Source organism: Calypte anna, chromosome 5, assembly GCF_003957555.1.
Source record: "Calypte anna isolate BGI_N300 chromosome 5, bCalAnn1_v1.p, whole genome shotgun sequence".
Lineage (NCBI taxonomy): Eukaryota > Metazoa > Chordata > Aves > Apodiformes > Trochilidae > Calypte > Calypte anna.
Window position 1 is genome coordinate 2,376,913 of NC_044250.1, and position 18,554 is coordinate 2,395,466.

At 38.1% G+C, this 18,554-nt stretch overlaps 1 protein-coding gene across 3 annotated transcripts in view; it reads left to right on the plus strand.

Moving 5' to 3' along the window:
- SHANK2 (SH3 and multiple ankyrin repeat domains 2) overlaps positions 1-18,554 on the plus strand; it is a 243,806-nt gene that overhangs the window by 72,934 nt on the left and 152,318 nt on the right. For 2 of the 3 annotated variants that reach the window (XM_030451306.1, XM_030451305.1), the window contains 2 exons: positions 2,065-2,234; positions 10,928-11,041. In XM_030451306.1, the coding sequence (XP_030307166.1) occupies positions 2,065-2,234; positions 10,928-11,041 (284 nt within the window). The remainder of the gene's footprint in view (positions 1-2,064; positions 2,235-10,927; positions 11,042-18,554) is intronic. The other variant, XM_030451304.1, reaches the window with a different exon arrangement.

Here is an 18,554-nt window from a genome sequence, read left to right on the forward strand (position 1 = left end):
TTTTTGACATAGGAGTAGATTGGGTTCTGGAGCAGAAGGGGCAGGTTAATTAATGGAGAAGGTTAGAGGGTGACAAAGGGCTAATGAGGTTTGGAGGGCTTGCACTGTGGAAAGGAGAGAGGTTCATGTGGCTCAGGTGTTTGTCTTTTCTGAGGCTGCTTTTCATACCAAACCAGTTTGGGGGGGAGAGTGGGGGAGCTGGGAGAGACAGGAAAATGAGCATCATTCCTGTCCCAGCAGGGAAAGGGACATCATTCGTGTCCCAGCATTAGCAAGAGGAGGTGCCAGCACAGCCTCAGTCAGGGCTCAGCCATCAAGGAACCATCACATTCTTCTGGGTGATAAGGAAATTCTGAAATTTCTGCATCTACCTCTTGCCCCTTCAGGGCACGGGACTCCCTGAGCTGGAAGCCTGAGCTGGGGAGGAGGGAGAGGAAAGATCTTTCTTTAAGAAGTGATCTAACCCATGTTGCAGCCCTGATTTCCAGTGTTAAACCTGTCTCATGAGAAAAGGATCCATTCAGTGTGAAGGTTAAATGTTCCATTGCCCCCTCCTCTTTTAGGAAGAAGGAAAAGAAATTAATCTTTTGTAGCAGGATTTAAAAGAAGATGCTGAAAGATGGCACTGTGAAGAGCTGATACCAGACTAGGCAGATGGTACAGCTTGATACAAGTAGAAATTGGATGGGTAGCATCCAGTCTGTAGGGCTAGATTGTTTTTATTGTGATGACTCTTTCTTCATTCATAAGGGAAAGGGTTGGAGCAAAAGAACTCAGATCTGAATATCAGCTTTTTCTGTCCTCCTTTCAACAGCTGAGAGCATTGGCAGAGGTTTCTTTTGCAAACCCTATTACAGACGTGCAACCAGAGCTCACTTCCAAACCCTTCAGTAATCCTTATCTTCCTTAGCACCATTTTCAGTAAGAGAACAGAACAAGGAAGGGAAAGGGAATGCTGTTCCAAATGATAAAGAAGTTACTGCAGTGTTCTTGATACAAAAGATCCACTAGTTTTGTTTTTTTTATTAGACAACTTCTTTACCTGTAATGAGAGTCTTATCAACACCTACTTTGGTTGGAGATTAGTTAGAAAAAAAAAAGGCAAAGAAACAATGAACTCAAGCCCTTATATTTCATTTTGACATAGTTTGAGATCTTTTATTTCTCTTTACAAGTGGAGTGTTGCAGTGCTAGATCACTATTAAATAATTGTTCCTCTTGTACCCTTTTTCCTATGAATCTGTATGAAAATTCTTTTTTTCTCAGGAATATTTTCTGTTTGTAGACTTTCTGTGTAAGACCTCAAGGTTTTAGTTGTGTTTTTAAAGGTTGAATAGTAATGTACTGCAAATTTGTTGAGGTGTCTCTTGAGATTTCCAGCCTCTTTACTATTTGGCTATTTCTTTTTTGTCTATTTTGGACAGCTCACTCATTTTTCTGAAAATTTAATAATGATCTTCTGTTCACTGTCTTTCAATAATTTCTTCTTTATTCACTGTAAGTAGGTTGTGTTTTCTTTGGTGACTTGTGGCTTATCTGACCATTGTGAAGTCATTGGGAGGGTTGGTGGTGGCCATCAATAAGAAATGTTCTTTTGCAGAATACATTGGCCACAAGAACAATGCCCTAAAATTTAACTTTAGGCCCTGAAGTTACAAAGTAAATTGTATATTCAGTCCATTTAGTAAATAATTCAGTTGTCTCAATTGGTCATTTAACAGTGCAAGATTACAAAGATAACCATTCCCAACAATAATTGTTAATACTCACATTTTAAAGTCTTCCTGAAAACTTGTAATCTGTGATTTGCATATAAAGTTTAAACTTCATCAGAGTCTCTGAACATGCAAGTTTAATTTGCAGAAAACCTTAAAAAAATTAGTGTTAAGTGTTTTCTAGCCATGTGTTTAGGGCTAAAAACATTTATTTCTTCTGCAGGCTTAGGTACCTTTATGGGAGACAGTTATGTTTGTTCTGTTAATTTAATTCTGCTAATGTGATGGTAAATTACTGCCTTTTCCCATTTGAAATAACCAGGAAATGTTTTTTAATTTCCATTTCCAGTGCCGTTTACAGTCCTAGTGCCAGCAAGGACACTTTGTCTGCCTTGGATTATCAGGGTCCAAAACGTAAACTTTACAGTGCTGTACCTGGAAGACTTTTTATTGTTGTAAAGCCATATCAACCTCAAGGAGAAGGGGAAATTCATCTGCACAAAGGAGACAGAGTCAAAGGTGAGTCTGTAATTAATTTGGAAAAAACCACCACGGTTTCTTCTGTCAAGTGGAACTTTGATTTTAAAATTGTCTTCTATTTTAGGGGAAAAAAGAAATCTGTTCAGTAAAAGTGCTTTTGTGCCTTTGTTTCTTTACAGGGTATTTTGCTTGTAGTTCTATGACATATGCAATGCATGTTCAGCTACCATTCTAACTGTAAAAGTGGTGGTTCAAGGGTTGGACTCGATGATCTCCGAGGTCCCTTCCAACCCAGCCAATTCTATGTTTCTGTGATTCTCTTAAAATCCAGAAGTATGTGCAGTAGTTGCAGCATTGCCCTCTACACAGAGCACTTAATTTCTTTCTGTACCAAGTGAAAAAAAAGAACTTTAAAACATGTCAGCTATCTAAGCAGCTCAGGAGGGAAACAGGGATAAGGTCAAGTCTGTTTCAGCCAATTTACTGGTTAAGTAGAGAGAGTCCCCTCATGAGATTAGGTTAAGTAGGTAGGTAGAACCTACTGTAAGTATTCTAGGGAGAAAGTGTGGCAGGGCATGGATAATTTCTGCCCACAGGTGCAATTCCCAACTCAGACTATGTTAAAATCAAGGCCAGACTTTGTGTTATTATTTTAAAGAAAGGAGGTACTGCTGGGGAAGTGGGCAAGTCAGTTTGTGGGATTGACCTTCCTACAGGGAGTGTTGTTATGCAGTTTCCAAGTGAAACTGGTCATGGGATTAACAGACTTTCTGCTCAGGCCATACAAACCAAATACCAGTTATGGAAATCAAATAAGAGGGAATACATTCAATGTCCTAAATAAAAGTGTTAAGCAGCTGAAAATTTCCTTGCAACTCAAATTACTTACCTTACAAAGAAAAACTTCAAATATCTTCTCCCTTGAGCCTGTAAACAGGAGCTGGGAAAAAACGAAGACCCATTAGAAGGTATTTTTGTATTTTTATTTTTGGATGTGGCTGACTCTGAAGCTGTTGTGGGTTTAGTTTTTAACTCAAGCTTTCAGAAAGTGTAGAACAGAAATCTGAAGAATGCTGCACTTAAACGATGTGCCAGATTGAATTTAAATGCAAGGATGAAGGAGGGAGGTTAAACTTAGGGGAGCTGGTGATGTCTGTAGGGCTGAAAAGATAATTTTGTAGTTCTGGGAGATTCTGCCCTGATTTTACCCTGATCAGGTAGGAAAGAAAATTATGACCAAGAACTTTTGGGAAAACTTTTATGAACACTTCATAAAACATTATAGAAAATCTCATTTAATGGGTAGTTATCTAGAGTAAAATGGTTAAACTGTGAAGGCCTGGGGTCTATATGGAGTATGGAATTCTTGCTAAATTGGTGGAAAGTCAAAACAATTGAGAAAGATGCTTGTTCACTGACAAGAAAATTCAAAAACTCTTGCATATAATGAAAAAAAGGAAGATTAAAAAAGCAAGATTTAAGCACACCCCTGAACTCTGCTTATTCATAATCTCAAAAAAATTAACACCAATTAATTGCTGGTGCCTACAAAGGATAAAATCTGGGGGGTCATGGGTTGTACCATGTAGCTCTACACTGAGTGTGTTTACAGAGATCTAGGAGGTGTGATCAGGTAAAGAATGGGTGTGGTTGAGCAACATCATTTGTTCTTTGGAGGACATAGTACAGAGATGTGTTCAGTTAACTGGTTGGATGTAAAAACATAGCAAAATCTTTGTTTTTGCAGAGAATGTAAGATCAACATAGATCCTTGTCACCAGCATAAAACAATAGCACCTCCAGCCCCCTGGCCATGGGCAGAGACACTTCCCACCAGTCCAGGTTGCTCCAAGCCCCATCCAACCTGGCTTTCAGCACTTCCAGGGATGGGGCAGCCACAGCTTCCCTGGGTAACCTGTTAAATTTCAATGAAGAATTAAATATTTTTTTACAAACTAGTTCAGGAACCCTTGGCTTTATGTTATTATGATCATAACTAGAAAGCAATACCAAAAAAAAGAGTCTATTTGTCATATCTTCTTATCTTTGTGTGATCTAAACTTGACACTAACCAATCAGTGTCAAAATGCTGATGGAAAATGATAGGGTGTCTGCTCTGAGAGCTTTGAGTCTTTATTATGGAAAAAATGTATGTTTACTGAAACTGATTATAAATTAATTATTGCTGTTAGAAACAGGGGGACAAGCCCATCCAACATCAAATCATCCCTGCAGGCATTATTATTTCAGCTTCAAGTATGTGATTTGCACATTGAATTAAAATCTGGCAGAGGGCTAGCATTTGCAGGCTGCTTATTTTAGAGCATTTTATAGAACTTTGATGCAGTGAAGTCCAGTGAGACTTCTCTACATACCCGTCTGCTTTTAGGAAAAGTTGGAAAAAAGTCTACATAGGGATTATCAGTGTTCTTATTTAGGATGAAACCATGTGAAATGTAATTTAAGGCTGTTTGCACAGCAAAGCTGGAACACCATATGACAGATTTCCATTGCTAATCAAAGGAAGAAATTCCAGAACATGATCAAATCCAGTTTCATGTTACCATGTCAGTGGTTCCTCAGTTGTTCCAAAAACTATGGAAGAATGAACACAGCAAGGTCATGTAGAGAATGAAGAGTCTAGGGAAAAAAGATAGGGATGATCTAAAAAGGTCGTGGTTGTGTAACAGTGTTGAGGAGGTCATTCAAACTTAGCATATGTGACAAAAATCCAGGTTCAATTAAATCTGGATTCACATCTCTATTCTAGTGAAAAAAAGTAATTATTTATAGAGAACAAAAAAAAATTACTCCAATATGAGAGGTTGCTTGGCTCCTTCTACCTCCTCCAAAATCAGAGGCAGTAGAATTCAGTCCTCAGGACTTCTTGTGAGCTGTGCCAATGCCAGAACCACTGGCTTTAAGGAGGTCCTGCTTATTTTCAATTTCTGATCAAAAATTCCACTTGGTTAAAGTGGAAGTGGTGTCCTTGCGAGACCCTGGTCCAGTCAGCACAGAGCTTTGATTTTTCTGGGGATACCCATGGCTGTTGGGGGTTTAGCAACTCCCTGCACAAAAAATTCAGTTTTTCCTCACTTTGGGAACACCTTAGCCTCACATTTAAGAAATAACAAGCTTTGTCTTAGCCAAGTCCTCTGCCAGCTTGGTAGCTGCACTGTTAAAACACTGATGCTGAGGGACTGGTGTCCTGAGTGGGTTTGGAGGGATTCAAACTTGTGTTGGCATTTTTGTGTGGGATGCTCACCCATGTTCAGCCTGACCCTGGGGAGGTGCTCATCTCCTGTCCATCCCATGAGGCTAATCACAGTAAAGATGTAGCAAGGCATTTATGACAGGGATAAAAAACCAGAAAACCATATTAGTGAAAGGGAAATGTTGGGAAATGTTTTTGTGGATTTTCTTTTTTAACTTGGGAGAGTTAGAAGGGTCAAGGAGAGATGAATTCCTCAACTCTTGATGAAAGATGCTTTCGTTGGATGAAGATGAGGCAGATTTTTTTTCTTTGTAAAGCCTTTCAAAGTGCACGAGTGACAATAGTTGGCAGTGTATGGTACAGGGAAAGGGCTCAGAGGAAGCTGTGAATGGGCTAAGTCCAAAAGAAATGTAAACTAAAGGATCTTGTATTAATAGGGTATTACGTATCCTTTACAGAAATATCTGCCTTATTTTTAGTTGTTAGTCATACCTGCTGACATCATTTGTGTGTCTGCCACTCATGAAAGAAGGGCCATGGCTGTTGTAAAAATAAATCTGATACCTTTATTTGGACAAGAAAACCCTAATCTTGATGCTTTCACAGAAATGAAGAAGAATCCTTCAGTCCTCACTGAAACACATACTTTGTTTCTTTCTTCATTTTATATCTCAAAGTCCATAGCAATAAATCTGCCACAACCCAAACACACCCATATGTAAAGTGTCTGGAAAATGCATTTTAATGAGCTTTTGCATTGCTGAATTTTTTTACACTGGAAATCAAGTAGCCTCTTTTATAGCAAAACTCAAATACATGAAGAGAACATAATGCTCCAAAATTCTCAATGAGTGGAGAACGAGCAGGTTTCTGTGGCTTGAAGCTGAAGAAGTACATAAGTATCTGTGCACCCTTTAGAAGGTTACCTGTGGTTTGAGTCTCTGCTAGAAATAAACTGATTGAAATGGTTTTCAGAATCTGTGTGTTATTAAAACATACCTGAAATATATATGAATAAACCCTGTAGTGACCTAGAGAGAAAAAAAAAAAAACCAACACATAGCTGCTTGATTCAAATTTGAGAATTTTTGGAGGTCTCATCTTGCTCACAGTTTTGTTTTTCTTGCCTCTCTGTGTGATTTTATGACAATGTTTCCATTTGCTATGTGATTTCTAGTTATTTCTTCCAATTTTCAGGTCCCAGATGATAGTATAGTTTGTCCACGGGTGGTTTACAACTGTAGATTTTTAATTACCTCTCTTATTTTTATTGGCTGCCCTAGAATTCACTATCTCTTCTCCTTTACCTGGAAGATAAACAGAATCCAGGGCTACTTTTGGAAAACCCTGTGATTAAATAATTTTTTCTACAATCTAGAAGAAATGGGGAGTTATTCCAGTATCTCAAGTATCCTCCCAACAGATTTTTCATGAACCTTCTGAGATGCCTCCTTTGCAATCACAGTCTACACATCCAAAAGGAGTTTACCACGACTGGGGTCTTCTCTCAGCTGTGTTCTCCAGGGTAAGAACAACAGTAGTAAGTCAGTAGTAGTGATTCAAGAAATCTGTTCCAGGCAGAAAGTCAGCAGTTCTCAGTGTTAGAAATATTGACCCTTGCAGCAGTGCTTTTATTTCAGCACGATATCATCCACTAAAGCAATCCAAACACATCACTAACATTTTCATTTCTTGTGAATTCTACTTGTAAGTAATTTTGAAAAAGAAAGATTATTAAACTCCTGCTGTGCTTGAAGATATTGCCAACAGACAGTGCTTGTGGGCAGAAGGAAAGTTGGTCTCTCAGGCTTTTGCACTTGTTAGATTAGTAAATAAAATATTGGAAAGGGAAGAGCCTCAGAAATGCTGTTTTGTTTCTTCAAGAGCATTTTGTTCCTCGTGTGAGTAGGTATGGCAGCAGAATTTAACCTAAGAGGTTTGCCTCAGCATTGTTTTACTACTCTTTTATATGAAGAATGAAATTAATGTGAAACGGAATATTAATCTTACTCAGAATTATTGCTCTGCTTTGCTTCCTTACTGTCTCCTGTCTTGATTAGTTTGATTTAAATTCCTGGCATAAATAATTATAACTCATCACAGATAATAACCCAACTCATTTCTTCAAGTTCCTTGTATCTGAAGAGCAGGAAAAAGTTGTACTTCCAAGCACAGCATGTCTGTTATAGCAAAGCCATGGCCTTGCTCCCATTCCAGCAGGAGAGCTCTTGATGATAAGGCTGCAAGAAAATGATGAGGACCTAAGATCATCCCCAAATCCCCTTTGTTTTACCTCTTTATTGATTCAAGTCAGCCTTCCATCTGTAGTCAGTAACTGAGTCAGTAGACAAGGTGTACCAGAAGACCAAGATGAGCACCCTAGCACAATCCAACACAAGTAGAGGCTCCAGATCTAAGTTGGGGACCTCTTCTCAGATGAATGCTCTCTACTCCACTTTCTCCTGACCTTCATTCCAGGTGTCACTCTGAAGAAAAGCAAACTGAAATCTTTCTGCACCTTCCTCGACAGAGATGGTGATAAAATTTACAAACAGATGGATATTTCTGTTCAAAATTCAAATCATTGCAGAGGATGTTTGTTGTGCTGGTTTTTTCTCTCCTTCCCTTTCCACAAATTTTTAGAGAGACAGCCAGATAACAGGGAAAAGATGATCTTCATTGAAAGGTGTTGGCAAAGATAAAAAAAAAAATGGAAAAAAAAAAGATACAGAACCAAATCATGAACAGCACAACTCATTCAAGCTCTGTTTCAGTTGAGCTCTGTTTCCTCAGATTTAGAGGATTATGTGCAGATTATTGTACTTTTAGATTTTGATGTAGAGAGGGGTTACTCTGCTAATAGTCACTGGCATCTTCTCATCCCAAGGTCCTTTTCCTGGACGTTGCTTCTTTGCACTGCTTCTTTCTTGAGAAAGTAGAGGTGAGAAAAAGACATTTTAGGTCAGGATCTAGCCTGACACAGATTGTGGCAATGGTGACTGGGCTGGGATATGCACCCAAACACTGAAGCTGAGGTTCCATAGTCTGATATCTGCTTGCAGTGTGGGTGGCTCTAGAGGTTGATGGGACACAACCAGGAGGCTGCTCAAATGGTATGATATACAGCTGATATATAGTTTTCTTGTGGTTTTTTTTTTTTTTTTCTGGACTTTAAGAGAGCAGAATCTGGTTGATATTAAGTATAATACTTTAAAGACATTAAAATAGAAAATCCTGAGAGACACCTGCTTTTACCTGTTTTTCAGTTTTTCCCTATTTTCCAATTGCTTGGTATTTGTCCAATTTTGCTTTGCAGTTTTGTTCATATAGCTGAACACAGTCCTTGTTTTAAAATATATTTTTGCTGTAAAAAGTCATTCCAGGATTCATATTACTAGAACTCTAATTTTACTCTCACAGCACCAGATTCTTTTTGTAATTCATGTTGTGTGTAAAGAGACTCTGGCCTGCTCTTGCCATAGCAACCACATCTTTTGTTTTTGCTAAAAGCAAAAGGAAAAAAAATACTTGAAATTATATAGCTTAATTAATTTTGGGAAAGTTATCCTTCATTTTACTATTGTTATGTCCTTCAGAAGGAAAAATGTTGATTAGGAAATCTCTTCTGGTAGCAAATTATCTATTAGAACATGGTTCTTAAGTACCATTATGAGAGGGAAAAGACAGAAACTGAGGCATCCTTCTAAAAAAGCATTCATGGGTACAAGAGCAAATTCGTAGTTTTTGATTTATCCTCCCATCTCCCCCCAGTTACCTGCACTGGAATACATGAAGTGTTGCAGTTGTTAGAGGTAGGTGGATGATTATGGCTCACTTGTTACTGACAGCAAGCTGTGAATATGCAGTTTATGGATTCTGTAGCTCTGAACTTGCTGCATATAAGGACTTACAAATTCACTCATTTAAAATCATGTTTCTGTCAAATATCTATGTTAATCAATATTCATCCTCCATAATTAACACCACAAATAGCTCAGGGTTGCATTAATGAGAAACGAGGTAAATATTTATTTTCAGGTGGAGTTTTACAAATCCTCATGTATCAAACTAGACTTCTTTAGTTCTACCTCTTCAGCATAACCTCTTTAGTGTTACCAAGATTTTTTTGGCCTCTCACTGATTTGATTTTCATCTTCCTCTATAGCAGTGCAAATCAAGTTCAAATTCAATGCCATTGAGTCACCGTAGTTCCACTGATACAAAATTGAATTGCAGGCAGGCTCAGGGAGTAGGATTTGAAAGCCTGATAAGGTGTTTTAACAATGCAAAGAGTGCTCCTGGTGGAGATCATCAAAGTAGCTTTGAGCAAGGTAATAGCCCTGCCATCCTGAAATACCCTTCAGAGATGTTATTCCAGGTCTTGCAAACCTTATGCATACATTAGCACAGGGATGTGCTTGCGCTAATTAGTCTTGATTTTCAGCAGGGCCTGAGAGCTTGGCTGGTTTAGTTAGCACACAGCTAATGGAGCTGAGCTGCTTCAACTTCCACAAGCTTATTTTTGGGAGCTCAGGGAGCTCTCTGCCAAACATTGTGTTTTGTACAGATGGGCTCTGAGGACCTGTGTTGTATGACTGAGTGCCAATTCCCAGTCACCCTATTTAGAACAGCTAATGGTGTTTTTCTTAGTCAATAATATCACCTTTGTTCCAATATTCATGTATAGGATGTTTTTAACAGTCCATTTTATTCTTTTTGATATATATTAAACACTCAGTGATTTGTTGGAACTTCCAGAAAATTAATTTGAACATAATATTAGCAAGCATTTAGGATGCTTTCATTATTGTGATTTGTCTCCAATGGCTTGCTAGTGAAAAAATACATTGTTGATAATTAGACCTATAGGACAAAGTTTTTTCTCTTACAGGTAAATCATTCTCCTCCCTACTGTTGCTGTCTTCTACCAAGAAAAATCACTGAGATGTTTCAAAAGTGTCTACATTGTGTATTGCACCTGTGGGATATTCAGGTGTTTGCTGTGTACTCAAACTGTTAAATCATGGTGCTCGACCTACATTACAAATCTCTGGAGCTACACACTAAATAAAAGAGTGTATTTCCTTAGGAAGTAGAAAACATAAGAGATATCAGGATATGTGTTATTAAAACCCAATTTCAGTGTCATTTCAGTTTTATATTGGGTTCAGCACTTCAACTTAATTTGAACAGGCATAATTTTTGTTGTCTCAGTATAAACATGCACTTGGGCTTGATAAAATCAGCCATAAAAGCTGAAAATCAAAATAATTATGTGAGGACCAAGGAATCTTGTGGGACAGAAATAAATTTGGGAAGAAGTGCCAAAAGGCTGATCAGGGAGAGTCCCATTTAAAGGCTCTTCTGTGGCCATTCTGGGGCATTTGGGTTAATGTACAACATTTGCTTTTACCAACATGATGTTCAATTATTACTGAGAGTGTTATGTAACTAATCTTGCTTTTTGCATGAGATGAGACAAAAAGTCTTAATGTTTCTTGTGTCTCTTTGTATTTAGTTTTAAGCATTGGTGAAGGTGGATTCTGGGAAGGCAGCACCCGGGGTCATATTGGATGGTTTCCTGCAGAATGTGTTGAAGAAGTTCAGTGTAAACCAAATGAAAGCAAACCAGGTAATCAGATCAAATTCCCTCTTGAATCCTAACGATGACAAATGTGATGTGTCTGTCCAAGCAGAGGGCAACCATGATGGTAAATGTGTTATACAGCAGGGCCTTGGTGCAACACTACAGACTGGAGAATTAAGTGAAGCTGAGCTGTTGAATTAAAAAGTAAAGATGGGTTTATTGATCAGATTCTGTTGGATTCTGGCCAAGCAAATGGTCTTTCTCATGAGGGACTGTGTTGGAGCACTGCAAAAGTGGTTATGCAGAACTGGATGCAGACATTTTGTAAAGCATTATGCTGTTTTATTTCTCACAGGATGGGGGGATGGCTAATTGGACAATGAAATAAAGGAAGTAAAAGCAGTCAGTCACCTCCTTGAGGTCATCATACAATGAGCTAACTCTTGTTCATAGCAGTGAAGTTCCCTCTGTTGACCTCTTAAAATTTTAGTGGAAGCATCCAGTGGTGGGATGTCCCATAAACATCCTTACTGATGACAAAGGAAATGGAATCCTCCTTTGAAGTCCACTTGTGCTGCTACAAGTAAAACACAAGGGACTTTAAGTAAGGAGTCTTTGCAGTTCTGGCATGATAAAAGAAAAAGAAATGTATGTTGAAGGATGTTATTTTAAAAATTACCTCCCAACCCCTAATTTCTCTGCTTTTAAGAATTAAGATATGAGGACATCTTTCTAATTAAAAGCTTCTTATAAATGAACTCTGAGACTATAATTAATGTTCTCCAGTAGTGTATGCAGTTTTAAATTAACTATAGATGTGTTTTGGTGAAGAACTGTTTGCAATGCACAGACAATACACTAACATATATGCTTCTTATCATCCAGTCATGTACATTTTTCTTGTATGTAGGTCATTTTAAACTGCACAACTACACTTCTTTTGTTTATTATATATATATATATGTGTCCACTCTATAAACATGATAGAGTGGAATAGAATGCACTGGGAAATTATAACAGTTCCAATAGTAAGGATTTTGGAATATTTATACAATTTGATAATTATTTTGTCAGTTATAATGGAAGCTGTGGTAAGATGAAATATAGTCTAAGGAAAGAGCAAAGGAGGAGGCAAAAATGTCAGCTTTTGTAATAAGAAAATTTTAAAAGAGTGAGGCATCAGGGACATTGTTCTAGATAACTAAACATCATGTGAAAAGGTTGCACTTCCTTCTCTGTTCCCTTCGGGAGCAAAAAAGAGAAGGAGGCAAAACCAGATCTATAATTATATGATTCCATTTCCCTGTTGAGAGAGAAGAAGAGGAGGAGGCAAAACCAGATCTAATATTTGGAGAGAATGGATTTAGACTGTGAGAACAGAGGGAGAATTGTTGTGTAGCTCTTCAAAGGGTTTAAGAACAAATCTGAATTTGAAGATGGAGGAATATTAAATGTGAGGAAGATCAAAGTTGGAACTGGCAAGTCTAGGAGCAGTGCTGTTCTTAAATACTAGATGTAGAAAGAGCAAATCATCACTAACACCTTTCTTGAGTCTATCATGAGAGCTCTGCATTAAACAGAAATCAGCATTAAATTTGAGCTGTGCATTTGCCTCCAAATGGGATGAAAATCCTGGAGGGAGGCATTAAGTGAAATATGAAAGGAGTCTTGCTCCTTACTGAGATATTTGCAGAGTTTTTGAAGAGAGGGTAACCAAACCCCTTTGTCACAAATCCTTAAAGACCATTTCAAGAGTACTGTAGGAAGTAAATTCAGGATCTGACATGATTGTTTTAAAATATGACAGGATTGTTTTCAAGCAAAAATGTCTTTGATCATTCAAAGGAAAATGAATGTTTAGAAAGAATTGTCACACGAGCAGCAGAACAATTACCAAAGCTGGAAGTTTTAAGTGAATAGACACAGAAATATCTTCAAAATTTTCTGATATGAAATTCTGAAAACTTACATGTTCTGTGTCTGCCAACATGCCTGAGTGTTGCATGCTCTTGTCTTTGTGCTTGTTTTCTTACTTGCTTATAGTATAGTGGGAATAATAATATTAACACAGCTAAAGGCTTTAAATATACTGTCCTGCTGCTGAAAATAAAAAAAGAAAATGTAATTAATTAAATAAGCACAAAATGGGCATATTCCCTACACCTTTGAACTTCTGCACTCAAGTATTTTGCTGGTCTGTCTTGAAAAATGTCCCCCCACCCAGAAGTCATAAATAAGGTACAGTGGTTCTCTGGGGAATGTGGTAGAGAATGGGGTTATGAATATGAAATGTCTGAAATCCACAGTATGTGCTATATTATTATTGAAATATGGTATGGACTGAAAGCAGCTGATCACTGAATGGCTCTGTGCAGTTGGCTTCATTCCTCTTGCATAGGAAACAATGGAAATGAAAGAGGAGAGCTTTATAAGCAAAAATCAGCCAGTACTCCCTCTGAGTACAAATGCAGAAGTAATTTAGAAAAATATGTTAAGCATGGTGAAATGATTAGAAATTAAATTAGGTCTGCTGGGATTTCTGAAAGAACATCAGCTGAGAAACATCACAAACTTGTGTGAGTTGCAAGAATTTGCATCACGGACTTTGCAAAGCAGCAAAACTTCTTATGAGAATGCTTTAGAAAGCAGATCATCTTAAAATGTAGGAAATTACTCTCAAACTCAGCCTTTTTCAGACCAGCTCTGGGGTAACAGTTCTTTCCTATAAATGAGATTTAGGGACATTTCTTCAAACAGCTTCCCTTTGCTATCAGCTTTGAATAATTGTGTTTAATAGTAGCTTGTCACTTGCATGCCATGAATGAAGGACAGACAAATAGTTCTTGGATAAAAACAAACCCCAATTAAACACTAGGTGACCAATAAAACTGGTGGGCAGGTGTTTTATATCATGCTGATGTATAATCTCACTTCTAAGAAAAGTTCAGTTTTCAGCAAACTTCATTGCCATCCAGACACTTCAGTGAAAGCTGGCAGCAGAGAACAGCACCTGGTTCCTGTGATCTCTTCAAAGATACCATGCTAGCAAAGTTCTTTGTTCCAAAAAAGCCCATGTTGACTGGCATTAGCTCTATATCCCTTCTTTAATCCTTCATTAAATGAGACTTGTAGGAATTATTCCATTATTTTGCTGGGATTGGTGCCAGCTGTATGGGCTTTTAATTATCCAGGTTGTATCATTTGTCCTTTAATAACACTGGCACAAGACCTGCTGCCTTTCAGTCTTAAGAAGCTTCCTTGACATTTCAAGATCTAATGAAAGAAGAATAATGGCAAAGAAAATCATTATCAGTGCTCTGCTAAGTTTTCTTGGCTGCTTTTAAAGCATTCTTAGACACAAACCCTTTGTATAGTGTCAATTAAAAAAGTGTCACGTTAGTAGTCAGCTTTGAACATTTTTCAGAGCTGTTCTTAGATTGAGTATTCCTTCAGATGAGATTGATACAACCTCTTGCTTTTTCCCTGCAAAAACACAGAAAAATACAGATTTCTTCTTTCTACACTGACATTTTCCCTGTGCTATTCAGTAATGGGCCTATTCCATTCTTAAATTTCTTTATATTCCTAAGTATGTTAAAATATATTATGGTGGGGTTTCTTGGTGAAAATGTTCTGGGTAGATTAAGGAATGTTGTGTGCAGGAGAAGCTTTATCTGAAGAATGTGCTGTCCATAAAATCAGCAGCCCCACCAGTGCAAGGTACAGTTTCCTTTCTAATACTTTAGGTATTTCCATTTGCTTTTCTTCCATCATAGAATATTACTCCAGCTTGGGAGATTTACTGCAGAATGCTTTTTGTTGGGCTTGTGATTTTATACTCCATGTCCTTCAGAATGCAGAGATACAGATTATCTGATTGTTCATCACTAAGGGGAAGTATTCATTTTGTTTTCAAGCTAGAAGTTATCTTTAATTACATTTTGTTGTTATGGTTTATTATTCCTTCCTCCCTACTGATGTGCCTGAAGAACTCTTAGATTGCACAAATGATACTGAAATGAAGGCAGACTCTGAACGTCTTACAGTAATTCTCACTGTCTTTTGGCCTCCACAATGCACCTTTCTTGAGTTCCATGCTCATTTTTAATATCCTCTTTGGGGTGATTTTTCACTCAATTGCATCCCTCAGACATTTTTCTGTCCTGTGGCTGTGGGGTGCACCTTAGCAGTAGTTGCAGTTGCCATACAAATCCCAGGAGTTCGTTGCAGACTAGACCTGGTCCTGGCATGTGGTTTGAATCATCATTAGCAATTGCTTAAGAGCTCATTTTTCTGTGAAAGAATCCAATTTGGAGACTCTGAGGTCTGCTCAGCACTTCAAAAGCACATTCCTGGCCCAAACTAAAATGCTAATGCACCCATGCTGACCTCTAGTGTCACTGGTGCTCTGAGCACTCTTTTATTTAAACAACTTTTTTCTTGTTTTGGTAATATCAGTTTTGAGTAGTTATTTAACTAGAAAGGGAAATTAAGAACAGATGGAAACATTTTAGAGATTATTAGAACTCTTCAAAGGTCTTCAAATAACTTTGAACACCACTGTAAGGAAGAGACAAGACAGGAGAGCCTGCAAATAAGAGATGCTATCTGACAGGATGAGCACCTTGAGGTTTTTGATAATAAATTTTGATAAATGCTCATTCCACAGAATTTCACCTTGAATAGAAAGCACTTTGTGTCTGTGACAAAATTATCATGCAATGTAAACTGTTTGGCATGAGCAGCAGCAACAGTTAAAACATTACTGCAGCTGGTAGGGTTAAATGGAGGCAGTATAAAAATAATTAATAAATATGCATGTAAAGACAGATTTTTGATAGGAAAGTTAATCCCAAGCATTGTCATGTCAGTGGTGTCTCAGCTCAGAGCTCAGAGGTCTGATGGCTGGGAAATGTGTTGTGACTCAGTAGTACAGACCATGGCTGGACTGAAGCCTGAAGGAATGGCACAGAGAATATCAATGAAATTGCAAAAAAGTGCAAGATTACCTCACCTGTAAGTGAGCTTATCATTGTAGAAAGTGGATACAATTTCAGCCATCTGAAAATGGGCAGAAAGGTCAAGAGATTGGTATTGTATCTCTGTAATCTCAGTGTTTTAAATGTGGGACATGCACTCACCCAGATGTCTGTTTTGAAGTTTATCTATTCCTGTGGAGGAACATTGTCCAGCTCTCAAACCCTGGTACCCACAGCTCAAACTGGCAGTTCAAAGGCTATTTTCTAAGTCCCCCTGGATACTGTCTGAAGCTCTGACCTCTGAAATCTTCTATTTTTGCTTCTTTTTGCACAACAAACTGCATGGCTTGCATGAATCTGTGAAGTTTCATCTTCTTGTAAGTGATTTTCTGCCACAAAATATGATCCCCATGTACAAATTTGCAATGAAAAAACCCCATGAACAGATGTCAAAACTCAGCTCTGATCCTCTGCAAAGACCTTGTGTTCTGGTTTATGGCTTAGCAAGATCAGCAATATGCTACATACCATATTTTTGCAGAAAATTCCCTTCCATCAAACAGTGGGAAAAATACTTCAGACTGGAACAAAAAGTCAATGCCAGGAGTAAGATCTGAGGTGGTGGCAAGCCAGTCCACAAACCCCAGCTAATATAGGAGCTCAGTGAAGTAATATTCAGTTTATTCTGACAACTCTCTCTAGCTGAGGCTGTTAATCAACTCCTCTTTTTGTCTCAAGTAATGGAAATTTAAAGAATGAACCTCAGCAAGTTTCTGCACTTGAGCTTTGCTGAGGAAAGCATTTGTGTTCTCAGTTATGATAAACAGCAGTTTGGAAAGACTTCTAAATGATTCATCACTTGATAATAATGCTCATTTGGAAGCAGAGGTAACCAGAGAGCTGGTCTTGTCTGCAAGAGTTTGCAGGATGATATAGGATGGAGTCAAATCCTTCCCCTGCAACCTGGCAAGGTGTTTGCCCTCTGGCCAAGGGGGTTTTGTAAAGACTCTGCCTACTTTCAGGCTTCTTCTGACCAAGATGCAATAAAGTTTCTTATTAAAATAGTTTTTTTGAAAGGAATGCTTTGGAAGACTGAGATTACCAGCTCTTTCCTGCCCAGCTTTTCTCTCTCAAATTAATCCCTCTTTGCTAATAATCTTTTGATTTCAAAAAAACATAAAATCAAGTATCCCATGATAATAATTTCATAATTTATCCAGGTTTTGAGAACAGTATAAAGCAAAAATATTTAAAAAAATATTCACAAGAAAGAAAACACAAGCCAAAGTCTAGAAGTGGTAAAGAAGGGAAGCCTGTCTGCATCTTGAATTCATAATATTTTCCTGTCTCGGCTCCTCAGCTGATACTCACCTCATCCCTTTCAGTCTGATTTTCATGCTTGCTAAGAGCCACTTAGGACTAACTCTAACCAGCTGAAAAGGAGCAACAAAATTCTGTAAAACACTGAAATAGGGTAAAAATAAATTGCTCAGCAACATAAAATTAAATTTACATGTTGGAAAACTCAACATTTCCTATGCATCTGGGATTGCTGATGTGTGAAATCAGACATGCAAGTGTAGATTTTTTTCCTTTTTTTTGATTCTGCATTCTTTTCCTAAAAAAAAAATTAAATTGTCTATCAAGCCATAAAGGATAAAAAAGTGCAGACTCTGAGGAGTGTCTCAAAAAGAATGGAGTTACCACTACAGCATCTTCCCTTTACTTCCTGTATCATAGAATCATAGAATCATAGAATTAGCCGGGTTGGAAGGGACCTCAGAGATCATCTAGTCCAACCCTTGACCCACCGGAGCAGTTGCTAGACCATGGCACTGAGTGCCACATCCAGTCTTTTTTTAAATGTTTCCAGGGACAGAGAATCTACCACCTCACCGGGCAGTCCATTCCATAGCCTAATCACCCTCTCCGTGAAGAAATTCTTTCTAATATCTAACCTAAACCTCCCCTGGCACAACTTAAGACTGTGTCCTCTTGTCTTGTTGAAGGTCGTCTGTGAAAAGAGTCCAGTTCCCACCTCGCTACAGCCTCCTTTCAGGTAGTTGTAGACAGCAATGAGGTCTCCCCTGAGCCTCCTCTTCTTCAGGCTGAACAGCCCCAGCTCCCTCAGCCTCTCCTCATAGGGCCTGTGCTCGAGTCCCTTCACCAGCCTGGTTGCCCTCCTTTGGACCTGTTCCAGGACCTCTACATCCTTCTTAAACTGAGGGGCCCAGAACTGGACACAGTACTGTAATGCAGTGTGATGCATTCACATTTGCTGTACAAAATCACAGTCCACTCTAACATTAAGTAGCAACTTCTAAAGCTTGAGAGCATAGATTCCAAAAGTGCCTGATGTTACAAATTACTTTAGAAGTATGAAAAAGGTAACGGTATAAATGAGATTGTTTATAAAGTGATAGTCTCTTGAGATATTTAAGCCAAATTAAAGGTTTAAAACAGACTTCTTCAGCCTGTGGTAGGATCTGAACAGATCTGTTATTCAGTTTGCTAACAATCCAGAAGTAATACTTAATTTTTTGATTGCTGGTTTCTCTGATGGAAAAAAACATAGAAGA